The sequence below is a fragment of the Sebastes fasciatus genome, chromosome 8 (assembly GCF_043250625.1).
Source record: "Sebastes fasciatus isolate fSebFas1 chromosome 8, fSebFas1.pri, whole genome shotgun sequence".
NCBI classification, from domain to species: Eukaryota; Metazoa; Chordata; class Actinopteri; order Perciformes; family Sebastidae; genus Sebastes; species Sebastes fasciatus.
The window spans coordinates 1,448,652-1,471,045 of record NC_133802.1 but is presented as its reverse complement, the minus strand read 5'-3'; the positions used below and the strand labels follow the sequence as shown (position 1 = coordinate 1,471,045).

Sequence of the window (22,394 nt, the reverse complement as noted above, 5' to 3'; positions counted from 1 at the left end):
TCAAAGTTCACACGATAACGTGTGAACACAAATCCATTTTAATGCTACTAATTTCTTTAATGCAACTTGCGATTTTGAGGGTAGGACTCATAGGATACATCATATGAAACTGGAATCCATCGGTACCAACCATGTTATATTAGTTCGTTGCTAAGGAGGTTAAATAACGCTCCAAACTTCCACTAAATTTTGGCGAGGAAAAACTGGCACGGACATTTTCAAAGGGGTCCCTTTACCTCTGATCTCCAGATCAGTGAATGTAAATGGGTTCTATGGGTACCCACGAGTCTCCCCTTTACAGACATGCCCACTTTATGATAATCACATGCAGTTTGGGGCAAGTCATAGTCAAGTCAGCACACTGACACACTGACAGATGTTGTTGTCTGTTGGGCTGCAGTTTGCCATGTTCTGATTGGAGCATATTGTTTTATGCTAAATGCAGTACCTGTGAGGGTTTCTGGACAATATCTGGCATTGTTTTGTGTTGATTTCCAATAATAAATATATACATACATTTGCATAAAGCAGCATATTTGCCCACTCCCATGTTGATCAGAGTATTAAATACTTGACAAATCTCCCTTTAAGGTACATTTTGAACAGATACAAAATTTGATTAATTTTGTGATTAAATATTTTAATGGACTTACAGCCCGAGTGCTTGTGTATGTATTTATTTCCTCCACAACGTAAACTTGTCTCTTTTGGAATCCAATGTAATCGACAACAAGTCAAGCTGCTCTCTATACGGCTTTCTTTATCTCTATCTAGGACAGATGTGATACAAAAACAAGTTTGCGTTGAGTATCGCTTTATGCTTCAGGGTGTGATTCACTGCTGGGGAAAAAAAAACTCAGCACTAAAGTGAAGTTGAGAGAGCTGACCCTTACTCCACTGAAGACACAGATGTATATTTAGATGAATATTTGTCATTGTTTTGTGTTGTTAATTGATTTCCAATAATAAATATATACATACATTTGCATAAAGCAGCATATTTGTCCACTCCCATGTTGATAAGAGTATTAAATACTTGACAGATCTCCCTTTAAGGTACATTTTGAACAGATATAAAATGTGCGATTAATTTCCCATTAATCGCGATTAAATATTTTAATTAACAGCCCTAATTTTAATATAATTACACATTAAATAAAATGATATGACTGACTGTGGAAAGCTGGAGAGCGCTGAGTGCCCCAGAGTCGCGGGATATAAATGTTAAATTAAACCTCATTTTGTTGAAATATCTTGAAGTACAACTAAATGAGGAGCCGCTTGAGATTCAAACAAACTGCTCATTTAATAAATTTATACAGAAAAGACTCGACTCCTCAAAGAGACATCTCACTTAATTCTCCTCCAGAGTTATTTTTTTCAGGCGGCATGGTTTTTATATCCACACACTGAATGAAGTTTACAGTCTCATCAATGGCCGTGGCTCATTAGTACGGTATAATTACAACACGGTCCATCTCACTGCAGTTCCTTATTGTGGCCACCGTCTAATGGGTACTCACAGAGGCTACGTGTGCCTGAGCTTCAGAGTGCACACAGCAAATTACCACTTCTGATTTATTTTACTCCCTCAATTTGCATTCCGTCAGTTAGCATCCTGTTAATTATAAACCTAGTATAGGATTTAATGGTTTTCGATAAGGCACCGATATTAATACGTCATCCATTTAAACACAGATTAATGTAATTACCGTAATCAGTTATAATGTATTGTTTAACATGATGCTCAGATAAATTGAGCTTTTGATTTGATTGTTTATTTAGCATAGCTAATAATTATAGCTGATAAAGAAGCTGCTCAACAAATTGTAATGGTTATTTCCAGTTTTCTGTAATTGTGACTTACATGTGAGGCAAATCTATGTCCAAATCTATGTCCTATCTTGTTTGTCTTACTTTCAATATGGCAAACAAAAGTTTAAAGCCGCAATAGGCAAACAGTTTTTGGCATCATAAGGCAAAAAATCCACAATAACCTTTCAGCATGTTGTAATTCAAGTGTTCCGAGAGAAAACTAGACTTCTGCTCCTCCTCATGGCTCTGTTTTCAGACTTTAGAACATTTGACCAATCACAGGTCATTTCAGAGAGAGAGCGTTCCTATTGGCTGTTCATTCAACGGAGGCAGCTGTCAATCACTCGCAAACTCCAATTAAACAGTCAAACTAGGCAGCGCTGATCAAATATGAATCAATATTCTGTTACTGTAATGCCTATTTCTCTCCTCAGATGTTTTCAGAAACATCTTGTAGTGTACTGTTTGGCTGTAAAATGAGAGTTTGCTTCGGCTGGTGGGCGGTGCTTGGTATTTCCTCAACTGATCCCACATGGCTGCCGGGTCACAAACTTAATCATCATCCTACCTACTGCTGCTTTAATACGCTTTTCTAAGAAAGCAAGATTTTGCCTCATTTTGTTTTGTGTGGAACCTTAATTTCATTGTCACAACATTTGTGTCAGGAAGAGCTCTCTCTCTCTCTCTCTCTCTCTCTCTCTCTCTCTCTCTCTCTCTCTCTCTCTCTCTCTCTCTCTCTCTCTCTCTCTCTCTCTCTCTCTCTCTCTCTCTCTCTCTCTCTCTCTCTCTCTCTCTCTCTCCCTCTGCCTCTGCAGTCCTTCCTCCTTTGTTCCATTCTCACTTCTCACTCTTCCTCCCAGCGGACTCCTTCGTCACAGTGGCTGTCCACTCCCTGATGTGCCGTTTAACTGTTACAATACAATGTTCAGACACAGCTCAGTCTCAACCACGCTGCAGATCCCACACAAACACTCGGAGGAATGTGGTTTCACAGAGAACCAGTGAATCAATATTTGTACCAAACCTTCCCAACTATTCTCTCACCTCTTGTGCTTTGAAGTTTTCATCCTAATTCTCCTGCAGGAAGAGAGAAGGTAGCGAGTGGTAAAGTGGGTCAGCCCTCTCCTATAGTTGAGGAAAGACGAAGACTCACTCTGTGCTGTAAGGCTGTTTGCTGCCTTAGGCGCCGACATGACAGCAAAGGCAAGCTGATGGACTTAAAGGAGCAATCGAGTGCTTGAGAGCCTGCCTTGGCGTAAATGCTCTAGTCACAGTTCCCCGGGGAATGGAGCAGTAAATACGACAGTACAACAGTCCAGGCTTTTTAGCTTAGTCTGTTGTAGGGCCGTCAATTGATTAAAATATGAAATATTTATGCGATTAATCGCATGATTGTCCATGATTAATCACAAATTAATCATACATATTTTACCTGTTCAAATTGTACCTTAAAGGGCAATTTGTCAAATATTTAATACTCTTATCAACATGGGAGTGGACAAATATTCTTGCTTTATGCAAATGTATGTATATATTTATTATTGGAAATCAATTAACAACACAACAGCTGTCAGTGTGCTGACTTGACTATGACTTGCCCCAAACTGCATGTGATTATCATAAAGAGGTCACGTCTGTAAAGGGGAGACTCGTGGGTACCCATAGAACCCATTTACATTCACATATCTGGAGGTCAGAGGTCAAGGGGACCCTTTGAAAATGGCCATGCTAGTTTTTCTTTGCCAAAATTTAGTGCAAGTTTGGAGCGTTATTTCGGTTCCTTCACTAGTAGCTACAGTAGTATGACATGGTTGGAACCAATGGATTCCTTCATTTTTTCCGCTATTTTTGTTTCATATGAATTCTGGCTTTAAAACTGAGTCCGCCACACCCTCTGAAAGATCGTTTGCGTTAATGCATTATAAAATTAGTGGCATTGAAACTAATTTGCGTTAACACGTTATCGCGTTAACTGTGACAGGCCTAGTCTGTTGTTTTGAAATAATAAAAAAAAAGAGTACATAAACACAAAGATTGAATTGGACATTAAAGCTGCAGTCGGTAACTGAGCAACTATGATAAAACAAGTTATTTTTATAACACTTTCACTATATCCTGACAGTAGTGCATGAGACAGGTTCCTCCGGTGTCCTCCGGTGCTCCTAACGGCATTTGCAAAATTTCACAGACCGGGGGAAAATAACCAATCAGAGCCGAGGAGCCTGTTTAGCTTTAAATGAGAAAGTTTGCCCCAGCTGGTGGGCGGTGCTTGGTTTTGGCTCGACTGTTTGCAACATGGCTGCCGGGTCACAAACTTTCTCATTTTACAGGTAAACCGTACACTACAAGATGTTTCTGGAAACATTTGAGGAGAGACATATAATAGGCATTACAGTAACAGAATATTGATTAATATTTGATCAGCGCTGCCTAGTTTGACAGATCAGAGTTCAAAGAGTTTCACGAGCAGTGATTGACAGCTGCCCAGAAACTCCTCGGCTCTGATTGAAATCTTGCAAATGCCATTAGGTGCACAGGAGGACACCCACCGGTGGCACGTGATTTTTTTTTTTTTCACTGATTATCTGTCTCATGCACTACTATCAGGATATAGTGACAGTTTTATAAAAATAACTGTATCATTTGCTCAAAGTTACCGACTGCAGCTTTAAGAATAAAATAAAACAAATAAGAAAAAAACGGCTTCCGTGTCAAAGTATGTTTTTTCACAGGTGGGAAGCCAGCAGGGGGTCATGTCTCTGTTGTTACATTACAAGCTCCTGCTAGATGGTAGGTGTGCCTGCCTAATCAGCAGGTCTGGGCCTCTCCGTGTGTTGGATGAGGCATATGGTACTGTGGGTAAAACAATACCGGGCCAACAGTGTTGGTCAGTAGTGACAGCAATAGCGGTATCCAATGGGAATTAGCAAAGACTAATTGGTGTCAAAAATTGAGGAGAAAAACACTATCCCTTATCCAGGAAACTGTTCCAAAACTTGAGTTACGACAATGAAAGCTTGGCCTCGTTTTGATCCAGCAAATACAGCTCTGCCAGATATGATTTGTAGCTAACAATCCGACTCCCCTCTGCCTTTTTAAAGACATTTAAACAACCGCTACAGTTGAGGTGAGATGGTCTCCTCTTGATCTGGTAACAAAGAAGTGGTTTTGCAGTTGTACTGGTGTGTAGTTGTCTCTTTCTATTCTGTGGTGTATTGCAAAGCCAAGACGAGATCTACAATTTGTGCGTGTGTGCGTGCATTCTGGTATGTCTATGCTCATGAGGACCAAATGTTTTCACAAGGGTATAAAAATCCTCCAAGCAAGGCGGTCCAACAGTTTCCAAGTCCTAGCTTCCACGAGGGGCTGTTTTGGGGTCAGTGCATGGGTTTAGGATTAGAAGTATATTTTGGGTTAGCTGAGTGTACGGGTTAATATTAGGTTTGTAGTAATGGAGTGTACAAGTTAGAGTTCGACTGATAGTGGATTTTTAAAGGCCGATATAATAACGATAGTTTGCAGCAGGAAAAAGCCGATATTTTCTTTGCAGCAGCGCAGTCGGCTACTTTTGCATACACCGTTTTAAACATACATCATTGGAATTTTTTTTATTTAATTGCAATGGTCGATGCGCCGTTCTGTGGCTTACACTATGACTGGCCAGGATTACTTCTGTTGCACGTCTCGTACATTGTTACATACCTTGCAAACCATTGTCTGTGCATATTCCCAGGGGAAGGAGTAGGGCTGTCCCCAATTCCATTTTTTTGGGCTTCGAAACTTCGTCGAGAAATATTCGAAGGTATTCGAAGCTTCGTTAAAGCACCGCTGCCGCACTACTGTGCACACACACACCTCTACACATAACAAATAGCGATATCCGTCTGAGCATAACTAATAATAATTAATGTGGAATACGAATAATGTTGTGGGATTATTCCCTATTTCATGGACTATTTGGGGATTTATACATTATTATTACATACTTATACATATATATAAAAAAAAAATGAAGCATTCGAATACTGATTTGGAGGTCGATTACCATGGCAACGGTCATAGCTTCGAAGCATTGGAGTCAGCCTTAGTAAGGAGGATCCTTAAGTGTGTGATATCATTTCATGAATGGATGGTTACGTGGCTGGATTATTTGGAGGAGAGAACACCAAATTGGTACAGTAACAAGTTAAAGTAACAGTTGAATGATTTTTTTCCTCCCAGTCTGCTTGTCTTGTGTCTGGGACAAAGACCTGATAGTGTTGCATTATATATACTGGAAAAACAAAGTTCGGAAACTTGTGTTTGGTGGATTATTTCTCTGTTGTTACAATGCTAATGGTCATTGTATTTTACATCGTTGGAAAGCCTGTTTATTTACCTTCACAATGATGTCCAACTTGTAAGGATCATGCATTTGTGGGATGAGCAGCACAGCTGATCATGTGGGTAGCGCCCAAGAAAAATTTGCCAAAATGCTCTAGCAATGGTAAACAGTGTATTCTCATAAGGCTAACAGGAAGCCTGCAATGACTGCCCTTCACCGTCAGGCCCGTTTGCGCTGGTGTCAACAACACAGACAATGGAACCTGAACATGTGGGGGAATGTCATGTTCAGTGATGAGTCCAGGTTCTGTCTGCCAAAGTTGGATGGCTGGGTCAAAGTATGGAGACGACGTGGAGAACGCTATGCTGATTGTTGCACCGATGGAGTAATGGCTTTTGGTGGGGGCAGTGTCATGGTGTGGGGGGGCGGCATCTCCCTCACTGGCAAAACAAGGTTTGTCATCATTGAAGGCCATCTCAATGCAGTGAGATATCAGGATGAGATTCTGCAGCCAGTGGCGATCCCATATCTCCACAATCTGGGACCTAACTTCATCCTCCAAGATGACAACGCTCGCCCCCACAGAGCCAGGGTTATCACAGACTACCTCCACAATGTGGGAGTAGAGAGAATGGAACGGCCTGCCAAGAGTCCACACCTCAACCCAATTCAACACTTGTGGGATCAGCTGTACGTGTTAGTGACCAACACAACCAGGCTGGCTGACCTGCAACCAATCCTGGTTGAGGAATGGAACGCCATCCCACAGCAACGTGTGACCAGGTTGGTGACCAGCATGAGGAGAAGGTGCCAGGCTGTTGTGGCTGCGTATGGATCTTCCACTCGCTACTGAGGCTCCTGACATATTGTATTAAATGAATAAAGTGTAAAATTGCCAGTATGTCTTATTTGTTCCTTGTTACTGATAGAGAGTTCAATCATCCAATCCACCAAAGAACTCAAAACAAGAGTCAACACCAACAGGAGAATACACTGTTTACCATTGACGGAGCATTTTGGCAAATTTTTCTTGGGTGCTCCCCACATAATCAGCTGTGCTGCTCATCCCACAAATGCATGATCCTTACAAGTTGGACATCATTGCAAAGGTAAATAAACAGGCTTTCCAACGATTTAAATAAAATGCCAATTAGCATTGTAACAACAGAGAAATAATCCACCAAACACAAGTTTCCGAACTTTGTTTTTCCAGTTTATTTGAGAGATAACTTTATTTCTCCCCCTCTACCTTGATTTTGTGTATGGAGCCTCCATGCAAAATGGTGATGTATGTCCCGGCGTGGCCGGTGGCAGCTGTGCAGCCATCGGCCACAATAATAGCCCAGTTGGGCTGATAACGATAGTTAGTAAAAACGTCCTATCTACCTCTAGTACAGGTTAGGGTTGTGCAATGGATGTAGTCAAAGTGTCAAACATATTCACAAGTATATTTTGTTGTCTCCGTCTCCCTCTCCTCATTCCAGGTAACTACTATGGGACCCCTAAACCCCCTGCAGAGCCCAGCCCGGTGCAGCCAGACTTGGTGGACCAGGTTCTGTTCGATGAGGAATTTGACACGGAGGTCCAGCGAAAACGCACAACCTCCGTCAGTAAGATGGACAGAAAGGACAGCGCCGCACCGGAGGAGGAAGAGGAAGAAGAGAGGCCTCCTATGGTCAACGGCCTGGCTGGTGAGAGACAACATTGTCTCCTTCTTTTACTGCTCCTGCCATTCTTCCAGCTAGTTGTAATGCAGCTGTGCTTCCTACCACTTTTCAACACATTTCTTCTCGTTTTGTCCAGCATTCATCATATTATTCTCTGAATGCAAAACAGCAGGATCTTTTTTTTCTTTCCTCCTTATCATTCCTTTCCCCAAACAAACATTGTCAGGATTAGCTGTTCTGCATGCAAGGTCAGCACTAAATCACAGCACTGCAAAGTCAAGAAGCAGTCAAAGTCTGGCTGGGATCAATAGAAGCAATCCCTCAGTTAAAGGGATAGACTTTGTCCTTGTTTGGATGTCCTCACATGGCTCACGGCACAAACAAAATCCGAATATGTTACAGCTAATGGAGAACGGTCCTCACTGTGAAAGTAGTTTGGAAACCTCTAACTGCTGTGTTATTATAAAACTCCACAAAATAAAATGGTAATAGTCAGGACTATATGCCAACACGTTGCATAACAACCATCCATATGAAATAGTTTTCTCTCATCTCAAACCAGCCAACTGAACATCGTAGCAGCTTCTGGCTCTTAGCTGCTCCAGCTGGATTAGGCTCCCTCAGCTGTCCTGTCCTCTGTTATGGCTTCAATGACGGGCCTCTGACCAGTCTCAAACACATCCTGGCCCGGTGCTGCACTCCAGATTGTTAGCCAAGTGAGCCACTCTGCATAAGAAAAAGACCCAGTGCTGCAAGAACAGCTAATTAACAACGCATATTGAATTACATTGCCAATGTTGTTATTTGGTGTATTTGTGATTCTTGAGAATAGCTGAACTGTCATGTCAAGATATTTGCAGCTCATAGCATAGTTTAAGACTGACCATTCTGTAAATTCATGTAAATATCTTAAAGAGCAAGTGTGTAATATTTCAGGGGATCTATTGGCAGAAATGGAATATAATATTCATAAAATGCTTTCATGAGTGTATAATCACCTGAAACTAAGAATCATTTTGTTTTTGTTAGCTTAGAATGAGCCCGTCATCTAGGTAGGCAGCGGGTCCTCTTCACTGAGTCCACCATGTTGCACGGTCATGTCTAGAAGGTCACCCACGAGTTGGAAAACTCTCGCGAGATAGTTAAGGTTAGGGTAGGTCATTGGCAGATTTCGCAACTTGCAAGGTTAACTTCTAGACACGCCATGTTTCTACAGGAGCCCAGAACGGACAAACCAAACTGGATTTAGAGAGAGCCTTTCATGTTTTTATGTTACCTGAAGGCCACTTTCACACGCTTGTGAAGCTGCCTTAACGTGAGCTGCAGAGTTTAAAACCTTGGCACCGCCATCTGACTTCCGTTACTCCTAAAGTAGTGTTATTATGGTATGGATGGAGGAGTGAGCGGAGGGTTATTCAGTTGGTTGCAATCACTAGATGTTGCCCAATCCTACACACTGCACCTTTAACTGACACCAGCCTAACTAGATTCCAGAGCAATGCAACGGCAAGGGTTGTGAAGACTTTTTTATCAATGGCAGAGTAATAACAATTTCCCATGTTAGTGCTATCATTACTAGCACATATGGTATATGTACTGAACACACCAAGTTCAGGTATGTTCTCAAGGAAATGTCGATTCCCTGGCGATCGTGTTGGCTTGCATGACCCAGGGGGCAACCTCAGGGTTTGAAAAGTGAAGCCAATGCGGAACTGCCTTAAACTTGCACTCTTTCTAATAGCCAGCAGGGGGCGACTCCTCTGGTTGTATAGAAGTCTCTGAGAAAATGAGCCTACTTCTCTCTTGATTTATTACCTCAGTAAACATTGTCAACATGAGTTTATGGTCTCAATCACTAGTTTAAGGTCTTCTTCAATACAGCATGATGTTCATTTAGTAAATTATGGTCCCATTTAGAGTCAAACAGACCATAAAGCAGGGGATGCTTTACGGCCAAAAACCAAGATGGCAACGACCAAAATGCCGAACTTGAGGCTTTAAAAATGGCCAAACCAATGGGTGACGTTACGGTGACTCAATCTACTTTTTCTATACAGTCTGTCATGACCCCCACTCCCATCTGGAACATAACGGCTATTCAAATAATCAAAACTATTTGTGTGTATTGTGTGAACCATATCTAGTATCCACAGGAGGAAGGGACAAGCATCTTCACTCTGTGAGACATGGTAACATGTCCAGGGAGGGAGGGGAAGTCAGTAAAAAAAGATCAGTGAGCGTGTAACTGCTCATCTCACATCCAGGAGCAAAAGAGAGAAACATTGTCAGAGACGCATCATCTCTGTGGCCCTGGGCAGTGATGATGGCAGTGTGGAGCCCAGCCAAGAAAGAAAAAAACACTCATTGTAGAAGGATGTCACTCCTAATTCTGTAGTACATGAGTTGTTTAACCTCAAATGCAGTTTGTTATACGTTTGCCAGAATGTGGTTGTATTAGATTGGATTGTCAAAGTGGTGTGGATGTAGAATAAAAGGGGCAGAGGAAGACGCCATGCCTTGAAGGTAGTTTAATAATGTCCGTGCGTTATTGTTAACTGCAGTTTCTTTTGTGTCCTGTTAGCACTCTCGTCACTTTATGAAGCCCGCATGCCCGTGTCTGCAACAGCCCAGTTTATGTATCTCTACAAGCGCTGAAAGCAGCTGTAGCCTGGAGCGAGTGTCTGCGTGCCGTCAATTATTCTGACTTCATAAGTGCAGCGCGTGGTTCCATGATGAAAAAGAGGCCCCCGATTTCAACACAAAAAAGCTCTTGGCTTCTTCCAGTCAACAGCTGTCACTTCCCATCCCCGCCTTTCAATTACCCAGCCAAACAGACTGAGCATTCAATGCCACGATGATGAAGCTAGGTCACACACAGCCAGATGAAAACCTGCAGATAAGAGCCTCACACAGACAGGCACACACACACATCAAGATTAGGCAAATACACACATGCAGCAGCATGCGTGATGCTAATAGAGTTGTGATGTGGCGCTCGCAGCCGGGTTGAAGCATTGGTCAGCTCTTGCCCTTGCCTGGGAGGCAGTTCCCAGTGCATCGCTGCTGACATGCAAATCCTATGGCAATTGCTGCGCTTCCGTCCTCTCTCTCTCTCTCTCTTTCTCTCTCTCTCTCTCTCTCTCTCTCTCTCTCTCTCTCTACCCCTTCCTCTCTCGTGGATGTAACCGTCCACCCAGTGTACAGAGGAAGATCAACTCAAGCGACAGCAGCAGCAGCAGCGGGGAGAGATGCAAGGAGCCCGGAGGAGCTCCAATGGCGCCACATTCTCACCTCCTGTCTCTTTCTCCTTCTACCACCTCCCGTACCCCTACACCCAACCCATCCCTCTGTCTGTCTCCATGCCCGTGTCCCTCACGCCATGCCGGGTCACAGAGCACAAGGACAAGGCGGAGTGGAGGAAGACGGTGCCCAGCTACAACCAGTCGGCCGGTGCCATGGACCTGCGTGTGTGGAACACGCAGGATGAAAGTCAGGAGTCCTTGCCTAAAAACTGGGAGATGGCCTACACAGAGACCGGCATGGTCTATTTCATAGAGTAAGTTGACTCTCTCCTGCTACTTGCTTGCATTGTTTTGGTCGTTTTACTCTCCCATTACATCAGCATTGTGCTAACCCCACTCACAATGCATCTCTTTTACCGTCATGGTGTTGACAGATCTGGCAGTGAATCCCATAGATATACAACAGTAGATTTGATATTACGTCATAACTAATGGGATAACTGTCCGCCAACTTAACTGGGTATTTTTACAATGGCCACCTGTTCAGCACCTAACTGCTTCACCATAAGATCCAAAGAGACCAGGGAGGCTGGCATCACTTTCCACATGTCAGTATAGAGTAGAAAAGATCTTTATTTTTTACTTATGGGTCAACTAAAGCTACAAAAAGTTAGTGAACTAGCTGATTTTACTGTTGGCGACCAAGCAACGGACCAGCTGAGTTTAAAGTCAAAGTTATGCTGATTGCTAAACAGCATCGTTCTGTTAGCTAAACAGACGTTTTAATGTTAGCTATGCAAACTTAGCTCAAATGTAACGTTAACGTTATAACAAAGTTATTAATATTACCCTAACATTTGACCGCTAAGCAGCTGATTCAATGCCAATCAAGTGAAAACAACATGGTAACGACAAGGGGAAACGCTCGTCCTAAATAACATTTTATAATATTTCAAGTCAAATCCAGCAAGCCACTTCTAACCCCAAATTAGCCGACTTGAAACCTGCAGGCAGTCATCATACATTAACATCACTTGTTATCAGCTTACCTCATGCCACGATTTTCCCTTCAGTAAAGCAAATAGAAAAAGAATCCATGTCTTGATCAGGTAAAGTAATCCAGTCGGAGAAAGGAGATTTGTGCTTCAGCAGTTCAGGTGAAGCTCGCAGTTTTGCAAAATTTAACAACTTTTAGGACCTAATGATTTAAATAAGGGCTATTCAAGTATTCATACTGGGAAGTTGATTCACTTAAAAAAAAAAATGATCCTCTGAGTTACAGACGTCTCTTTCCCAATGTAAGTCTATGGGAAAAAGTCTTTTTGGACGCAATGGCATCACGTGACGGACACGGAAGTTGTAGTACCACCGTTTGGCCACTACAAAAGTTGGCATCAACAACCGGCGCTCTTTCTGAGGGCTTGGTTACATCCTGGAATGGGAAGTCATTACAACATGTCACATCTACTGTTTTATATCTATTGTAAGTCCTTTCTGCTCCCCCAAACCGCACACTCCTCTGTACTGTATCAAAGCAGGTGTTAAGCTATCTGAAAGGCTCAGTTGCGTTGTTCTCCATTACATTTGTTTCTCTTATTTCCCCGGTGTTTGATGTCAGGTTTGTTTGGCTGGTGCTAAAAGCAGCAGGCCCCCGCATTGTTTACCTGGCCCGTTAGTGTGGCAAGCAGTCAATGCTGAGCCGCTGACAGAGCCAGGTGCCGCTGCCGCTCGCTGCTAAATCAATAGCTCATTCTGCCAGCCGGAGAAACAACAGGCTAAATGAAGCTCGCCACCCCTGACCCGCTCTCTCAGTTCTGCTCTTTATGATCCCTGCAGCTGCTCACTCTTTGCTTTCTGTGCTCTATGTATTCCTCTTCTTTACTCTCTCTCTCTCTTCCTTTTACCTCAAAGGAGTCTTCTGAGCTTTGTTAAACTTTTAAAGGCTTCTTTAATAAGCCATTTGATCCCAAAAGATTAGAAGTTAGCCACTGTTTTTGGTGAGCGTTTAGCTCTGTTTGTTTGCTAGAGTTGGTGGAACAGCTCCTGGGTAACGTGGCTCCTGAGAGTTGCTAATTGCTTGATTGTCACAGCATGTTTTGTAAAACGATTTGTACTGAAGCCACGTCTCTTCTTTGTATTTCAGTCACAACAGCAAGACCACTACCTGGCTGGACCCCCGCCTCGCCAAGAAGGCAAAGCCTCCTGAGAAATGCGAGGAAGGAGGTGAGGCCACATCTCCACGATAGTTGGTGTTTTAGTAAATAGGGCGGTCAAAGTTAACGCGATAATAACGCCAATTCATTTTAACGCCACTTATTTCTTTAAAGCATTAACGCAACTTGCTATTTTTAGGTTGTAGCTGCTCAGTTTTAAAGCTAGAGTGAAGATACTGGTATCGTATGAAACTAAAAAACCTAAGGAATCTATTGGTACCAACGATGTCATACTAGCTTCTCGCGAAGGAGGTTAAATAACATTCTAAACTTGCGCCAAATTTTGGCGAGGAAAAACTGGCACGGCCATTTTCAAAGGGGTCCGTTGACCTCTGACCTTAGCATACTGTATGTGAATGTAAATGGGTTCTATGGGTACCCACGAGTCTCCCCTTTACAGACATGCCCACTTTATGACAATAACATGCAGTTTGGAGCAAGTCATAGTCAAGTCAGCACACTGACACACTGACAGCTGTTGTTGCCTGTTGGGCTGCAGTTTGCCATGTTATGATTGGAGCATATTGTTTTATGCTAAATGCAGTACCTGTGAGGGTTTCTGGACAATATCTGTCATTGTTTTGTGTTGTACATTGATTTACAATAATAAATATATACATACAATTGCATAAAGCAGCATATTTCTCCACTCCCATGTTGATAAGAGAATTAAATACTTGACAAATCTCCCTTTTTAAGGTACATTTTGAACAGATAAAAAATGATTAACTATGGACAATCATGCCATTAATCGTGATTAAATACAGTATGTTAATCGATTGACGGCCCTAGTAGTAACATTTGGGCACTCATACCCCTCAGTCCTCCCCACCCACACACACACACACACACACACACACACACTTCCTCTCCATCCCAACTCCCCGCTGCATAGAGCAACGGGTGCATGAGCCGCATCCCTGCCTCTCTGGAGAGGGCGCTGGCTAAACAGACGACGATTGAACAGCTGAGCGGGCCTGGTCACAGTCGTGCCGGTGACACAGCACAAACCTCCAGCCTGCCCCTCTCCTCCTAATGGCTTCTGGGACACATGCGGGGAGCTCATCAGTGCAGCATCTCTCAAAAGGCAATTTCCTCTGGCCCCTCTTGCGTTAAGATCTCCTCTGAGCCGCATGTGTTTGTCACACAGCAGCAAGATGTTGCGCGCACACACACTGCTGGAAAGAAAGGCTATTATTTTCCAAGGAGGCTGTATAGAACAACTCAGCATTTCCTCTTTCTCCTCCTGCCTCTTCCACAGTGTGTCTAAAGCCCTAAACACATAGTGACGAATAAAAATCAGTCCTCCTGTTCTCTAGGTGTAGGTAAGCATGCTGGGAAGCTGCCAGTCAAAGCGCCACGCCTCATTGCGTGTGTCCAATAGTCCATGTGGTGCCTCAGCAGTATCTAAAGTGATTCGCTTGTGCCTTCTCCCCATCTGCTCCCCCACCAGAGCTGCCCTACGGCTGGGAGAAGATTGAGGACCCACAGTACGGAACCTACTACGTGGAGTAAGTAAACTTCTCCCTGTGCATGAAGGGTCCCAGAGGGGACACGGCTGTGAATTATGATGGATTGTAGAGGATGTGTACGGAGGACGGAGCCTGCCAAATCATACATTTATAAATTAATAAATGTCATTAAATGTACCAAAAATAATATTCAAAATAAATGAACGCATTGATTAATTGATAAAATGTGACTTAAATTGATGACGCAAAGGGAAAATCATGCAGAAATAAATAAAATGTAAAAATAAATAAATACAATTTAATAATGAATAAATACATTTAAAATAGATAAAAAATAAATGCAAAAATAGACAAATAAATTTAAACAGTAATAAAAATAAATAAAGAGGAATAATTAAATAGAAGAGTAGATGGATAGGGGAATTAATACAAAGGTAAATAAATAAAGAAGCAAATTAATACAGAAATATCAATTTATTTCATTTAATCAATTAATTAATGCCTATATTATTTTTGGTACATTTTATGGCATATTTATTTATTTATCAAGTCATTTATTTATAATTTTTTTATTTCGGCAGGTTCTGTCCTCCATAGATGTGGCTTGCTCATATTCAGTCTCTTTGTGTCAGCCTACTGTATACCTGTGTATAGCTGTGTCTGCATGCTTGATTTCACTAACTACACTTTTCTGAATGAGTTCTGTGTTATTATATTCACATCTTATGCGACTTAAAGCCCTATCGCTGAATTCCAGAGGTATAGAAGTATTAAATGTGAAATATGTGATATGTGCGGTACATGCACTATTGTCCATATGATAGTTTCCCACAGTCCTGCAGAAAGCAATTATGTCAGCACAGATAACACTAGTGGGTAACAAGCTTTGTGAAGGCAGCAACAGACAATGAAGGTTTATGGTCCCTGAGAGGGAAACAAGGGCGAGATTCCATTCTGATCAAGAGTAAACAAGAGCACAATGTTCCATTTGATTCCCATTACTGTGGTCAAAGAGGGAGAGACCTGCAGGCAGGAGGGCGGCCCGGGGGGGGGGGGGGGGACCAGCGAGCCTGTTTATGCAAGAGGGTCATTGAGAGGCTGCCTCTCCTCCCTCTCTGTCTCTTTGTCTGGCAAATTTTGCCGTGAATGGACGACCGAATGCGACGACGTGACACAAAGTCTCATTATTTCCTCAACTGGCCAACAAAACGCGAGGTGTTGCAATCAAGGGGTGAGAAAGTTAGACAGAGAGGAAATGAGAGGGGGATGTTTATCTCTCCAGACTTAATGGGGAGGGTAAATCTGTGCATGAGTCATACGCAGTGTTGAATGTGCTCACACGCACACATATATACATACATATCATCAGTGTCTCAGCATGTGGCTGATTCGCTGTGCAGCATCAATGCTTTTTTGCCTTCCCAAGGTGCTGTGATGACCGAGATTTATAACTGCTCAAGATCATTGCACAGATGAGCTACCTCTCTCTGTTACCATCTAACCACGGGGGGAACATTTCATCTAGGTAGAAGGAAATGTTTCAGCACACAGGTGTGTAACCTGCCAAACATTAATTGTTTTTAGATTGAGTTTGGTGTGAATTCCCCAAAGTGTAGCTGCTGATCCTGAGTTAGCAAGGCTGTTTATCGTCTGAGTTGTTTAACAAGAAGGCCATCTCTGGGCATGTCATATGAGAATGAGACACATTGTCGTTTACATCCATCTACAGTTTATTTAATCTTTTGATCCTTGGGATTACAATGCATTGAGCAGATGCTGATCCCATCATGACAATGTGGAAAGATTGCTACTGATCCCATGGGCGGATTATGAGCCAACGGGGCCCTGGGCACAGACATGCAACAGGCCCCACCTTTTGAGCAAGACACACGGACTTTATCGTTTAGCTTCTTTTTGCTGTTGTTTTGGTCTCTTTCTGGTCATTTTGTGTCTCTTTTGTAGTTGTTTTGTGTCTCTTTGTGGTCATTGGGTCTCTCTCTAGTCATTTTGAGTGTCTTTGTAGTTGTTTTGTGTCTCTTTGTAGTCATTTTGTGTCTCTTTGTAGTAGTTGTTTTGTGTCTCTTTGTGGTTGTTTTTCCCCTTTTCATAGTCATTTTGTGTCTCTTTGTAGACATTTTGAATGTCTTTGTAGTTGTTTTGAGTCTCTTTGTGGTCAGTATTTGTCATTTTGTGTTTCTTTTTGGTCATTTTGAGTCTCTTTGTAGTTGTTTTGTGTCTCTTTGTAATTGTTTTGTGCCTCTTTGTAGTCATTTTGTGTCTGTTATTTTGAGTATCTTTGTGGTTGTTTTGTCTCTTTATGGTCATTCTGTGTCTCTTTGTTGTTGTTTTACCCCTTTTCATAGCCGTTGTGAGTCTCTTTGTAGTTGTTTGGTCTTTTTGTATTCTTGGTCTTAGTAGTTTATGTATTTATTTAGTTTCTTTGTGGTCATTTTGAGCCTCTTCCTGGTTGGTATGTCTCTTTGAGTGACATTTTTTAGGTGAAGGACCCCTGACACTTTGGGCTCCTGAGCCTGAGCCCGGTAGGCCCATTGAGTAATCCATCCATGACTGATCCTCTCTGTCCAATTCTCTTTGAATTAACTGGGGATGTCAATTCATCTCTTTATTTCTGAGGTGTCGACATGCTCTCAATCCATCTGTATGTGTTACACTTTTGGGTTTGTGGTTTACATATGTATTAGAACAGCCTGTATTCTAGATGACGTGCTGTCTATCCAGCATAGGTTATCTCACATCCAGCTCTCACAGTCAAATCACAGGTTTGCATAACAGGCAAAGAAAAATAAAGCAGTGGACAGGCAGTGTTCTCGGAGGCCAAACATAAGACCACAGGTGAATACAAAAGCAGAATCATTAGCTGGCAGTCAGATTGTGTGTAGTCAACTGATGGAGGTAACTGCATGAATACCAATAGTAGGATGTGTGATGAGCGGTATGCCATCAGAAACAGGAAGGAAACGCATCACCTCCGCACAGTGAAGCTTTATCTGACAACTTTGTTACTATTTACAATTCTTGTTCATCTAATGTTATCTCCCTTGCGCAGCCACATCAACCAGAAGACCCAGTTTGAGAATCCAGTACAGGAAGCTAAGAGAAAGTTGAGCGGTGACACGCCCACTGCACTACTGCCGCCAGCAGCCACACCCTCAGGTAACTACACCAACACACAGTCCAACACACAGTCCAGCCCTCTGCAGCTGAATGTAGTGAGGAAAGATCTGCAATGCAGTGAGATCAGAGGCCTGTACTTTGGAGCCAGTTCAACATACCCAGGGTATCTTCTCGTTATCTGGCTTCACTAACCCGAACAACAGAGATCACGCTAAACTGTACTACGATGCTGGTTATCAACTCTGTAAATCAACCCAGAGTTTCTCAATCTGGATATGAGCGCGTTCACATGAACGGGGCGGGGTTTGCAAACCCATCATAGACATGAACAAGTCAACAGACTTACAGACAGGCAGAGCGGCACATTTTACAAAGGAAGAGCAAACTATATTAGACAAATACGAAGAAGTTAAACACTTAATCAGACTAAAAGTAACACAGTTGAAGCTGCCAAATGCAGGAAGGACAGCTGGCAAAAGAAAACTCCAGATGTGTGAATGCGTAAATTAACAGACTTATTAATTTAACAGAACACTCAAAAGTCTGATACAGTTGTGTAGATAAACATAGCTTTTAGTTGTGTATGGATGAATGGACTACACTTCATTATGCCCATTAAGAAAGATACGGCCTGTGTGACTATTTCAACCTTCTTTCAGCTGCGTCCTCGTCTCCGGCGGTGTGACTTGTCTCTGGCGGTGTGAAACAGACTCAAGAACAAGTAAAAAAAAAAAAAATATATATATATAAAAATATAATTAAAGGCAATTAAACACCCACAGCATAAATTAGGGATGGAACGGTTCAGGTAAAAAATCCGAACCGTTTGGTTCTGTAGTCACGGTTCGGGACGTGTATGAATTGTCTGATTCATTTGAAATAAGTTATGAGGCCGATTGTGTATTTTTTCATGTAGAGTTAAGCTCCCGGTTATTGTCACACTAGAAAACCAGGCCTATTGAAGGAGGCTGGGACATGGGTGGACATGGGTCTTGAGGTACGGGGTTTAACACATGCACAGTGTAACTGAAGCTGCGGTCGTGCGTCGCTATTGGCTCAATTTAGGCGAGTGCAGACCAGATTTTACTGCGTTGATGAAGCGTGACCCAGACCCGTTCACGGTGAAGAGTGCGGCTGTCAGTCAGTTTAGGAAATGGCGAGTAGATACGATAAAGTCCAGTTAGAGGATCCACCAGCATCGGTTGGCTCTGCTGTATGAAGCATTACGGATTTAGTGTTAACATGAAAATGACGGGAAAAAAGTGGTGGATAAAATGGCGACTGTGTGAGCACTGTGCAACACGTGTGGTTGATGCTAGCGGCAACACTCCGCTGTGTCCGTCGTTAGCGTAAGGAGGCGAGAGTCGGGTAGGAAAGAGTAGCGGTGCCTTCTCCCCGCAGCATTTAAACAGCCTCTACATGCAGACTCAGACTCCGACTCAGACAGGGCAACAAACACAACCACAGCATCGGGGAGGTTTATAGTGAAAGATATGCAGCCTTATTCAGTCGTGGAGGACGCTGGATTTCAGCATATGATTAACGTAACGTTACTTGAGCCGCGCTATACACTTCAGCAACACAGTAATTCCAGTAGCACAGTCCCTGTAATGTGTTTTATATAGTAACGGACTGGGTGACGTGGGGTTAACTGGTATGTTATACTGTGACTGTGATATCCAGCTAAAGTTAATAGTTCTGTTATTGTAGTTAGTGAGTTTTACATGATGTCAGCGAAGTAGCATCGCCAGTGAAGTTGGGTGTTCTTAGAGGCTGGGCAGCCTGTCACTCATATCAGTTACCTATGACAGTGATTTGTGTGAGAGCCACCTGTGAGTGGCTGAGGCTTTAGGAGGGAGGGAGGGAGGGAGGGAGGGATGGTGTGTGTGTGTGTGATAAAGTACCAGCAAAACGAGTTCATGCCTCGTAGCTTCATTGACAAGGGACGCTACAATATTTATTAATTATTTCTAAATAAAACTGGCGCAGAAATCCAACCGTATTCCTCCAAATACTGCACTTTGTGAGTGGAAAAACTAATCTTTCAATTAAGAGCTGATGATCAGGGAATGAGACATATGTTAAACTTTTCTTTTTTTTTTAATTATAGTTCTAGTTGAGCTTATGCTTCAATGTATGTTGATGGCCTTAGTCTATAATTACATCATATTTTTATGAAAATAACAAAGCTGCATTTTTTTGTTTGCACTAATGACTGTAGACCTATTCTTTCAGTTAAGATCTGACAATGAAGAAATGTTTGTTCTTTATGTAAGACATACTTTTGTTAAGGCAAACATTTGTTAATTTAGTTTTGCCAAATAAATGAAAAGCATGTTGAAATCAGAACTTGACCTCTAAGCTGTAACATAAATGTACCGACCCCAAAACTGTGATATGAACCGATCCGTGAATTTTGTGAACCGTTCCACCCCTAGCATAAATCCATCTGTTCTTCTTGCATTTATCAGTTTAACCCTGAAGTTACCTTGCTATCGCCAAATCCTGCTTTGTAGTACAGGCCTCAGTTCTGTCACTGTTCATTTATTTTTTGCCGAATGTTCTGTAAACCAGTGTCAATGGGGAGAGAGTAGTAGGGAGGGAATGTCAGTTCAGGAAATTAAATTAGATTTATTTTGAAAAACAAAACCACAGAGACATGTCAATTTGTTTTGAATTTTCTGCTGGCATAATAAATGTGTTTTTACAGTTTAGGAGGAACTCAACGTTATAGACATTGATATTGTGGTTTTACAGAGAACTTAAGTCAGTTCTGCAATGTTCACATTCAATGGGAACTTTTACTCTAGCTGGTCATCAGGGAAATAGACAGGAAGTGAGATAATTTGCTTTAAATTGAATTTAAGAGCGAGAGGGAGCACAACGTAACACATGAATGTATATTTTCAGTCTTTGACTCTAGTTATAGATAATCCTTAAAGAGAAATCAAAATTCTGTTTTTATTTCTTAGAAATGTGTCTTCCAGCGTGGCTGTAAGGATGGCGGTTTGTATATATAGATGGACGACGCGTCTCCACTTCCTGGCACTTTACAAAAGTGAAGCCAAAATATCCCAGATACGGGGGCAGCCATCTTGACATTTTGATGTAATTTGGAGCCAGTGTCTTCGCAGTAGTGATCCGGGGGGCTCGAGCTGCGGAATCGAGGTCCCGCCCACACACCCGCCCGAGCCAATTACAAACGGAGCGCGGCCACAGCTTGTTAGCGTGAGCCACCTAGCTGCTACGTTAGCACCACTTTAGCTGTTTGGCTAAAAAGACACAACAACTAACCATAATATCTCTATGACTACATTTATGATCAAATTGACACATGTTCTATTACACAGACTGGTGACGGTTATGGAAAGTTCAAGATTCATCTCCTCTCTTGTACAATTCCTGAGCCTCCAGCTGCGACTGCTTCACTCAGAGCAGCTGTCAATCACAGCTGTCAGTCATGACGTCTCACCCCCTTTTATAGCTTCAAATAACTATTTAAACCAAACTAACAACTGAACACTTGAACAAACATCAGCATGACAAGAACTACCTAAAATGACAGAAACTATGTTTGGGAAACATGTATTTCACGTGTACTTTGACTTTTTAGTTTGGTCCATGTCCCATCCTCTAACATGGAGGGGGCGGGATTCATGACCTGTACTGCAGCCAGCCACCAGGGGGCTTTCCAGATGTTTTCGCTTCACTTTTGGAGAGCTGTCATGTCGTCCATCTTTATATACAGTCTATGGTTCAAATGGTCATTGTGAGCATGTTAGCATAGTGACGTTAGCATTTAGCTCAAAATGCCTCTGTGCATAATGTCTTGTATGGCTGTAGACTCTAGTCTTATAAGTTTCATGGCTGGTATTATGTCACTCAAACTGCATTCAGTACTGACAAGAGAGGATGCATGTAAATACTTCTCACCTTTCACAACATTTATTACACAATGGTTTTCAAAAATAAATAATGGTGGCAGTCAGTGTGTAGTTAACCCCCCCCTCCCACCCCCCATTGTGCTTTAGCTCAGTAACTTTTACATTTGTTTTTCCTACTCCTCCTGCTGTTCAGGCGTTATGAAGCCACAGCCTTATTGAGACGCAGGTTCTGGCATTATAGTTTTATCTTTTTGTTCAGTGAAGATAAAAAAGCTATATAACAAGGTATTGGATGAGTTATCCAAATACTAGGGCACTTTTATCCTCTCCGTCATGCTGAGATATCTGTCTGGAAGATGTTCTAACAGTTGACGGGCCGCTGATAAACAGCCCATAGCCTCTGAAGCAATGATATTCAATTTGAATAATGGAGCAGCGCTTCACTGGGCGGCAGAATTCATTTTGACAAGTAGATTATGAAATCGGGAGAGAGCTCTGAGGTCTCTTTGAAAATGCTTTTGCCCCCGTCATTCGCCGCAGTTCAAAGATCTCTTTGGAACAGAGGAGGGGAGAGAGAGCCGAGAGATGGAGAAGGGGAAGAAGGGGACTGCGGTTGAAAGTGAATTATGATCATAAATTGCG

General features: G+C 42.4%; 1 protein-coding gene across 4 annotated transcripts in view; it reads left to right on the top strand.

Annotated features, from left to right (window-relative positions):
- Positions 1–22,394, top strand: part of magi3a (membrane associated guanylate kinase, WW and PDZ domain containing 3a) — a 184,764-nt gene that overhangs the window by 133,736 nt on the left and 28,634 nt on the right. For 3 of the 4 annotated variants that reach the window (XM_074642453.1, XM_074642455.1, XM_074642456.1), the window contains 5 exons: positions 7,624–7,830; positions 11,200–11,362; positions 13,192–13,271; positions 14,703–14,772; positions 17,801–17,907. In XM_074642453.1, the coding sequence (XP_074498554.1) occupies positions 7,624–7,830; positions 11,200–11,362; positions 13,192–13,271; positions 14,703–14,772; positions 17,801–17,907 (627 nt within the window). The remainder of the gene's footprint in view (positions 1–7,623; positions 7,831–11,199; positions 11,363–13,191; positions 13,272–14,702; positions 14,773–17,800; positions 17,908–22,394) is intronic. The other variant, XM_074642454.1, reaches the window with a different exon arrangement.